This window comes from Alosa sapidissima, chromosome 19 (genome assembly GCF_018492685.1).
Source record: "Alosa sapidissima isolate fAloSap1 chromosome 19, fAloSap1.pri, whole genome shotgun sequence".
In the NCBI taxonomy this organism is placed as follows: domain Eukaryota; kingdom Metazoa; phylum Chordata; class Actinopteri; order Clupeiformes; family Clupeidae; genus Alosa; species Alosa sapidissima.
In genome coordinates this window covers 23147943-23158101 of record NC_055975.1, presented here as the reverse complement: position 1 = coordinate 23158101, position 10159 = coordinate 23147943, and the positions used below count along the sequence as shown (strand labels likewise).

The 10159-nt window shown below is 45.2% G+C and overlaps 1 protein-coding gene across 1 annotated transcript in view; it reads left to right on the top strand.

Moving 5' to 3' along the window:
• Positions 1–5469, top strand: part of atrn (attractin) — a 78821-nt gene extending 73352 nt beyond the window's left edge. Inside the window, exons 28-29 of the mRNA XM_042072389.1 lie at positions 1892–2006; positions 3649–5469. Of these exons, the coding sequence (XP_041928323.1) occupies positions 1892–2006; positions 3649–3773 (240 nt within the window). The 3' untranslated portion in view covers positions 3774–5469. The remainder of the gene's footprint in view (positions 1–1891; positions 2007–3648) is intronic.
• Positions 5470–10159: the final 4690 nt, after the last annotated feature.

The following is a 10159-nucleotide window of genomic DNA, read 5'->3' as shown; positions in this document are numbered from 1 at the left end:
CCACTTGCCCCTCTCTATGTTTTCTCTATTTTAAGTGTTTTCATGCGTGTGTGTGTGTGTGTGTGTCTGTGTGTGTGTACGTGTGTGTGTCTTTTATCGGTGGGCTGCATGATCATTACTGCCTATGATAGGTTTCACTGTTCAGTCTCCTGTAGCGACTGAAGATCATTCAGGGAGTGTGCAATCTCTCGTAGGCTAGGAACATGCAGAGATACAGATACACACACACACACACACACACACACACACACACACACACACACACACATACACACACACACACAGATTTGATTACAATATGGAAGCTGTAATGTAATACATTACTTAATGCTCAGCACACATTGTAATAGGAAAGAATGTGTGCGTGTGTGTGTGTGTGTGTGTGCGCGTTAATGGAGGAGCATGCGGGGGTTCTTCTTAAATTGCTTTGATACCTTTCATCTACTCCAGTTGAAATAATCAAAGACCCAACACTTCATTCACTCACTTTAGGCAAATGCATGTATGAGTTTGTAGAGAATTTAGCAGGTCTGGTGCATACAATTAGACCACACACACACACACACACTTATAGAGGAATATACTCCTGCCTTCCATTGCACCATGTCTCTTGTTTTCTTAATTGTAATTATTGAAGTAAATTGAACAGAACCTATGGTCTGTTGCCTGGGTCTGGACAAGTAAGATAACACGTACACACACACACAATGACGCATGAGCACAGACGTACACATACACAAAGACATACACATACACACATGCCCAGACACTCTCCCACTGTTCTTTAGTTTTAATTGAATTTTATAATTTTCTGTTGACTTCATTGTCCGAGTACCGTGTGTGTGTGTGTGTGTGTGTGTGTGTGTGTGTGTGTGTGTGTGTGTGTGTGTGTGTGTGCCCATTGTGTGCCCATTGTGTGTGTGTGTGTGTGTGTGTGTGTGTGCCCATTGTGTGTGTGTGTGTGTGTGTGTGTGTGTGTGTGTGTGTGTGTGTGTGTGTGTGTGTGCGCGCGTGCGTGCGTGCGTGCGTGCTTGGATGGCATGGGTGGGCGGTAAGATAAATGGCTCTCTGTTTTTCTGTGAATTCAGAGCAAAAGAATGAAGGAAAGGTAAGAGGAGAGAGAGAGAAGAAGAACAGAAAGAGAGATTGAGGGGGAGGAAGGGAAGAGTAGAGTAGAGTAGAGTGTGTGTGTGTGTGTGTGTTGAGTAGTGCCAGGATTAATGGCACAGTGTTGCTAGAAGCAGTTTCCCATCAGATGGGGAAAGTTCACTAAACTGTGTTGTGTGTGTCATAAACATGACAGATGAAGGCAGAACAAGTCACTAAATGAATTCTTTGTTTGAAATGAAAACAATTCTCATTGATTTGCAGTGAGCACACACACACACACACACACACACACACACACACACACAGGGGGATAGCGAGAGAGAGTCCAAAAGACTCTGCACACCTATGCTTTTAATGTAATTCTGTGTGAGTTTGTGAGGAATAAACCCAGGAGACCGTATACACAGTAGTATAAAGTGGGTCAGGGATGGAATGTAATTACTGTGTGTGTGTGTGTGTGTGTGAGAGGACCTCATGGTTGCCTTGCCCTGTAGTGGTTGTATGAAGCCCTGCCATGTCCTAAGTCCCAGAGGGTGCAATGTGGTCTTTTAAGTTAGTCCATTAACCTCACACTTTTAATCTACAGAAATAGGCTGCTCAAGCACATGTATGCTGGGCCTCTGAAGGCTACTGTACATGCTTGCTCTCTGTGTGTGTGTGTGTGTGTGTGTGTGCGTGCGTGCGTGCGTGCGTGCGTGCGTGCGTGCGTGCGTGCGTGCGTGCGTGTGTGTGTGCGTGTGTGTGTGAAGGCATGTCTCACTCTGTTCATTTCTCTCTGCAGAGCACCCCAAAGCCCATTGCCCTAGAGCCCTGCTACGGCAATAAGGCAGCTGTGCTGTCAATCTTCATCCGGTTACCCCGGGGATCAGGAGGAGTCCCACCCCCTGGCCAATCAGGTGAGAGAGTTGGGGACGAGTTCACCACTGCCCAGTGACCTTGAGACTAAAGCTTGATTTATGGTTCTGCATCGACGTGACACAGTGGCTACATCGTTGCCTTGACGTCGTTGTGAACATTTTTCAGTCCTGCGTCTCCTGTGTCCGTGTAGCTCACCACCGTAGTCAGAGTGCCAAACTCCATATACTGTCGTGTTGAAATATTCATTTTATTTGTTTGGCCTTTTCTTGCTTAGATTTTGTAAAAGTTACCAAGAATTGGACACGGGTATATTCCAATAACCTAGTTATTGTAACCAGAAAATACGTCAGAGGTTATTTGCGAGGGTGTCTGGCTGCCAGTTGTTGCTACTGTCCACAGTATGCTACTCCAGGACACCGACTATCAGCACACAAGACGAGTTGACCAATCACAGTCCTTGCAGTCTGTGTCACCTCGACTTAAAGTTTACATTTTTCAGAGATGCCGGTCGGGCGATGGCGTAGGGCTTGAAGGGGGTGTTCGGCGACACAGAGGGGTCTGCGGCGTTATGCCATAAAATCAAGCTTAAGAAAATAAATTCATACGGTTCAATTGTAAACTGCTGCTACTTTCATACACATGGGCCTTTAGTTAAGCCTGGGAAATCCAGACCCTGGTAATCTAGAAAGATTAAGAGTCTGGCCACGAATAATGAAAATGGCCCAACTCGAGGGGCGGCACCAAGCATGAATTTAAAAATCTCACTGCACGCAATTGGATAACACTATACGACCGACCAGTGTTTACTGACTGATTCGTTGCAGCGCTGTCGTCATCTGTTTAGCTTGCCTCTGGCCCGCCTACAGGTATATCAGATACACCGATGTGATTGGTTCCTCGCAATGCAAGGGGTAAAAGTAACATGCATTATTACTCATTGCCAGAGTGTCTCGCATAGACAATTCTCGCGAGAACTCTGGATTTCCAGGGTACCTTCAGTAAGGATAAAAAAAATAAAATACTCTATGGTTATAGTGTTATGATTTCATGATTTGTGTGACATGGTAATTGAAGCTCAAATGAGGGTTGTTGTGATGTTATTATCAGTCATGACTCATTGTTAGAAAAGTCTAAAAACTAAAGTGTAAATGAGAGCTGAAGCCTGTTGTCCCACTTGGACTACACTTGGAAAGTTTAATGGACCTGACACAGTTTTTGTCAGTCGCCTTCATCACGGAAAAACTCTAGAAAATGTGCGATAAATAACCAAGACCAGACCTCATGACAGTGATCTCCAGCGGCCATAGAAATCGAGAGCCTTTTTTTCCCAGCATTTTTTAAAGCCTTCTGACTCGCATGCTTTCTCAGAAATATGTTAATCAGTTCATAATGTGTGGCTTGTGCTCACCTTTAAGATGTTTAAATGAATAGAATGTGTGTGTAAGGGAGAGTAAGAGAGAGAGAGAATCTCTTTTTGCAACAAAAATTTGTATCTAATAGAATTTTTCCAATTTTTTCTTCCTCCTTCCATCTTTCCTTCATCTTCTTTTTTCTCCTCTGTTCTCATTTTCTGTTACTCACTCTGTTTTGCCCCCCCTCCCCCTCTCACATTTCTCTTTCTCTCTCTCTCTCTCTCTCTCTCTCTCTCTCTCTCTCTCTCTCTCTCTCTCTCTCTCTCAGGTTTTGCGGTGGGCAGTGCTCTGGTGGACATCTCTCAGCAGATGTGTCTGGGCTACAAGGAGAAGTCCGGAGGCATGCGGAGCCGCAAGCAACAGCCTCTGGCGCAGCCAGCCACCTGCATCTGACCTCCACCTCCCGCCAGCGACCCTTTGACCCCAAGCTGAACTCCAACCCCATGCCCCTCCCTTCCTCCCCCCAACCTTTCCCCAGGACTGAGCCATGTGACATGGGGAGGGGTTGATGCGTTGGCCAGGGGGCAAGACCCAGCAAGCAGCATGGGGGGGAAGTGGCTTCGTAGCTTGCTCTAAGCGTTATGGACACTTAGGCACAACAAATAGACAGAATGCCACACGGACAGAGGAATGGACGGACTGGTGGACAGACAGATGACCGAATGGATTTGTAGAAAGACTGGTAGTTTACGTAACCCCCCCCAGGAACTTTTTACACAGGATTATTTCTTCCCGAGTTCCGCCAACGTCATTCTTAATTTATTGATATTAATTGCTGTTTTCATTTTTTGTTTTTTTGCTATTGTTTTGTTTTTTTCCTTGTTATTTTTATTTTTTGCTTTTTTTGTTTTTATTGTCACAACAAATCAGCTGCTCAGGCCAGTGTCACTTGCAGTGTGTACGTTACTATAGTAACCCAGAGCCATCCAGAATGGCTAATGGCTGCCAACACTTAGCAGTTAGCAGTGTGCCACAGTAGCACGCGGGATGCTAACAGATAGTCAGTGCACACATCCCACTGTTTGACAGCTTAGCAGGCAACTGCAATGCTCCGTCTGGAGTCCCCTGCAGTGCCGACAGGCCCTATAAGGGAGTGTTGACACCCTGTGAACAGGCTGCATTGCTAGCGTATGTTAGCTTAGCGAGCGTAGTCTCAGTGGAGTCCAAGCTGAGGACTGGCGCCGTCGTGTTCTGATGCGTCTCAGCAGGGCAGCGCCAGCAAGACTAGTTGAAAGAGATGACTGTTCTGCTCAGGAGCTACTTGAATCGTGGGGTCACTCGTCCTTTCACATCTGATTCATTGTGTGTGTGTGTGTGTGTGTGCGCGCGCACGTTTGAATGTTTGCCTACTGTATGAATGTGTGTGAAAATCTGTGCATGTGGTGTGTCTTCAACAAGAATGCTTTGTCATTGTCAGTGTTTGTAAAGCCATCGGCGAATCTTTCTTGACGACTCTGAATAGTAATCTTGACTACTCTGAAAAGGAAAGAAAACACACACACATTCACACACAGACATCACCAACCCACACAAAATATCAGAGCTTAGGGTCTCTGACTTCTCCCACTTTTCGGACATTTTGCAAAGTTTGTGCCAGGAACATATTCCTGGTGTCATTCACTACATAAGATAGGATGTGTGTGTGTGGGTTTGTTTCTTGTGATGAGAGAGAGAGAGAGAGAGAGAGAGACAGAGAGAGATAATCACACTTATTCTCCCATTTCTGCCTTGATCTGTTGTATTTCCAGTCAGGCCCTGTTTTTCTTATCTGAGGTCAGTCCCATCCTTCAGCAGCATTCTGGCCGTGCTGGGAGACTCAACCACTGGGCAGGAGATGGAGGCTAGCAGACAGGGGGAGGGCTAGCAGCTGGCCAGGGGAAAATAAAGAGTGCACCCAGCCACATATTTGGGGAAAAGGTTTTTCTAAATGCCAGAAAGCCCTTTTGGGTCACCAAACCGAGACATACAGAACACACACACAAATACTCACACCCACACACACACTCACACACATTCACAAATACTCACACCCATATACACACACACACACACACACACACTGACACATTAACAAGTTCTCACCCATACACACACACACGCACACACACATTAACAAGTACTCACCCATACACACACACACGCACACACACATTAACAAGTACTCACCCATACACACGTACAGACACATAAATACTCACACCTATACACACTCACACACACGCACAGACAAGCATGCACTCATGAAAGATTACATATATGCATGCACAGTCTACACATGTTTTCTGCATTCCATAAATTGCTTATTTGTGTGTGTGTGTGTGTGTGTGTGTGTGTGTGTGTGTGGGGTTGTCATCTTCAGGTTTTCTTCAGTTCAGCTCACTGAAATGTGTGTGTGTGTGTGTGTGTGTGTGTGTGTGTGTGTTTGTATGTGTAATGGTGCATGTTGTGGCCAAAGGGGGTAGGGATTTGGAGTGCGGAAAGGTCACGTTGAGATGGACAAGCAGATCTGACATTCTGTGAAAAGGACCAAAGAGGGTCGCCGTGGAGGCTCGATAGCATCCAGCCAGCTGTGTCATCTCAAATCACTCGCTGGGTTGCTAAGTGTGTGTCTGTTCGTGTGCTTGTTACTATAAGTGTGCGTCGGTTTGTTAAGTGTGTGTTTATGCGTATGTACAAGTACGCATGAACATGTTAACCTAACTGTAGTATTCAGAACACACAGTTCTACTCATGAACAAATGGACACAAGAGGGACTTCATTTCCCATAGTTCATAGCAGGGGTGACCCATGATTCAAGTGGTTGCGAGCAGAGGGATGTGATGACCGCAGCAGGTAATGGGGGAGATTCGACTTCATGTAGTCGTCTTAAGCTGACTGCATAACGTGATTATTTCTGAGATTCTGATACATATTCAAACCACCCGGTTAAAAATTTATCAGAATCTCAGAAATAATCACGTTGTGCAGTCAGCTTAACACTGCTGCGGCCGGCTACATGAAGTCGAATCCCCCTAATGCCCAGGCCACCACCAGACAGGAAATTACGTCTTAGAGGCAGGAACACCTGAGTAACACAGGCAGCCACCTCTCTGTGGGGAGTGTTCTCGTGTTGCCATGGCAATGTTGACTCATAAAGGTCTGTGTGCGCGTGTATAATCACAGACACAGTCTGGGTGAGATCAAGGTGGAACCTGAGGGATTCGCGAAATACAGCCCTGGCACAATTTTCTGTGGTCAACTTCAGTGTCAGACCAGCATTTCACGAACAACTATGACGTACTCTTACACACACATACTGTCTCTCTCTCTCTCACTCACAGACACTCATATTTTCATGCATGCAGCAGAGAACTTCACCAGGGGAAAAAAAAAGCTCTTGTCCAATTTCAGGAAACTGCAATTACCCACAATGCTGTTCATGTTCACCCACAATGCTGTTCGTCTCCTGAAGCCTCAAAGCCGGATGTCCGCCAACCCTTTGTACAGCCTGTGTAGATACTGAATGAGTAGGATGTGAATATGTATAATTTAGCAGCCACGCCGCTGGTGTCTGTAAATACCGAGACTGTAATGTGAATGAGAGCGGAATCATGCACCAAGGTTGCAAAACAAGTTGTGCTCGTAGCAGCGTTTTTATATTTTTTCGAGTACAGCAACAAAACCGTTAGATGGATGAAATATTGTGACAAATTACTGCAAAGTTTTAAGAAAAAAAAGAAGATATGAACACAAAACTAACATGAGGATTATAGCTGACCTTGTAATTATGAATGTACATACAGAATGATATAGAGCATTTTTTGTCTATAATTAAATGTTAAAAATCTTAATGCTGTGTGTTTTTTTTAATCTGTGATTTCAATTAAATGTTTGACACACACACACACAGGCCAGCAGTCTTAGAAAAACAATGTGTGTGTGTCTGGTTATTAGAGCTGGTCTGAGAGGGAACAGAGGCGGGGCGGGGGGGGGGGGGGGGGGGGTGGGGGTGAAGTTCTCTTGGATCATTTAATTAACACGTCATTCCTCTGAAGCTCATTTCTTCCCTGTTCAGCAACAGGTGGCTTTTCAGCCCGACTCGTACAATGCTTTTTGCACTCTTTATTGGCGAGATCCAGCCTTTGTGCTTTTGTATTTTAATTTTTGTAATTTTAATTATATATTGTTACCTTTCTGTGCCATATATAATAATTAGTATATTATAGGCTGTATAATATAATATAATATATAGTTAGACAAGCCATACATGTAATCCATATTTATCAAATATATGCATCTATACCCAATATAACATATAATCCATTATAATCCTGGTCTAATCTGGGCTGTAATTGCAGCAGTGGACTGAGTGCTGTTGTTGTAGAGGGACAGGGGCCTGTTCAGGGCCCAGTTCACCTTGGCCTGTGTGTGATGGGTGTAATGGGTCCAGTCGAGGCGGTCAGGCGGAGGCTGTCACGTGCCGATTGGCGGCCCATCATGCTGCTCTGCCCCGCTGCGCTCTACTGTGCCATTGTCATTACCCGGCGACCGGAACGCCAGGCACCAGCTGCCGCCAGCACACCCGGAGCAAGAGAGACGTTGGCACCGGGTCCTCTGCACTCTCTCCCTCCCTCTCTCTTTTTCTCTCGTTCTCTCTTTCTCCCTCCACACTCCCACTTTCTGTGTCCCTGTGTTCTCTAGTCAAAGAGCCAATCCTAACCATTCCCTTTAGTGTCACACTTACATTCAGGTGTGTGTGTGTGTGTGTGAGAACCTGTGTTCTCTCCCTTATAGCCAGTGATCTGTGGAACTCTGGACTGCAGGCCTCCATTATAATGCCAACAACACACCAGTTGTGTGAAAGTAATAGTGTGGTGCATTGCTTTGGGCTCCGAGGGTCTCCAAGTGTTGATGCTGATGGAAAGCTGTCTGGGAGTTTCTGGGCCCTGGCTTATCCGACAGCTTTGTCAGCTTATGAGAGTCTGATTCACAGTTACAGAAGCCCTGCGTGGAATCCATTTTACACTAAAAGGCCCTCAGCGGAATCACTCCCTCAGCCCTCTGAAATGTTCTCTCCCAATGCAGTGTGTCTGGAGACTAAACACTTTCTTCTGAGTTTTGAGGAATCCATTTTGTTGATTTTTTTTGTTTTGTTTTTTGCACTAACCCACAGTCAATGCACCATCTAACTTGAAGTGTCAGATACAATGCAAGGAAGTTGGAGCAGACAGTACTCACTTACTCAATGAACATAAAACATACAACATACAGCATCTTTGCCCTTTGCTAGTTGGGCACGTTCGGGAGCCTGGTTTGGGAACCATATCCTGCACAATTAGGTCAAATTACTTCACTGATTAATTCATTCAAACGTGCCACATGAACTACCAGCCAATGCTGTCTTACACGGTTGTCAATACTGCTATCTAAAAAACACCCCTGTTTTCCCATTTGTGTATGTCCTGAGGGCATTTCATCATCTAATTCATTTGTTTTTTTCCCTTCTTGCATCATCTTGAGTGATATCTGGGAGTTCAAGGCGGACATAATGTTGCAAAGTGTATGATTCAACTCAAACAGTGGTGCGTTTAATGCGCTGTTCGCGCAAGCACTCTGGGAAGGCCATTGTTTGCTTTCTTTCTGAAATGTATTCCGAGCCTGATGAAATCTATTTTAATATACGTTTCATTCTCATTTAAACCTTTTCAATCGTATCTTTCGTTGGTAAATGACTTCAGGTGGATATGCTGTGCTCACTGCCTTTTTAATACCATCCTGAAAAAAACAGCTAGAAACCAGGTTAGGTTTTAGCTAGTCTTCTTTCAGCTCTTGCTGCTCTTTGGTGGTGTAGCTGTTTGGGCCACCAGGTGGACATGCTGGCGTAACAATCTGAGGACGCTGGTCATGCTGGTGTGACCAGCCTGCCATGTGGGATACAGCTGGTGTAAGATGGTCATGCTGGTGACCAGCCTGCCAAGCTTGACATTGTTGGTGTAACATGGTCATGCTGGTTTGCTAGAATGACCAACATAAGCTGGCATGGCCAGTTAAACCAGCAATGTAAGACCAGCAACACCAGCTAAAAATGAATTTGCTGGTCTAGCTGGTCAACCATCACAGGGTGGTCAAAGAAGCTGGTCAGACTTTTTTTTTCAGCAGGGTAGAGATCAACAGTCACTGCCTACTCCAGTTCTGGAAGTAAAAATCCCATTAATTTTCTCCATTGAGAATTCGATTATTAGCCGTTACTTGGTAACCATCCCAGGTAGACTTAACACGAGCTACAAGATGGTGAAGTGCATAGGGAAAAGGCTATAGGACAGAAAATCCAAACGCAGCCTATAGGTTACATTAGATCAAAATTGGGACGTCAGTGTAAATCCCAACGTGAACTAATGAGAGAATGAAAGTGAGATCACCAGCACAGCAGCCAGTTCTTCTCCAGCTCACATCCTCAACCCAGGGGAGGTGTGTGTCTGTGTGTGTCTGTGTGTGTGTGGCACGGAGGGGTGGGGGGTTGCGGCTGGTGTCTGAGTAATTAATTCAGTGAAATGGCTTGGTGCCTGGGTCAAATGGAGACCCTGTGCTCTCCTGGCCCTGGGTGGCATATAGTTTGACACCAGTTAATTAAAGGGACTGATTGATTTTAAAGGTGGACCCCTGCTCTAAGCCCTGGACCACAACGATATGAAAGCAGAAAGGAGGAAAAATCATTCAAATGAATATCACACACATTCAAATGAATATCACACACATTCGTTCTGAAGAAACAATATCCATTCTCCCTACAACTATTGCT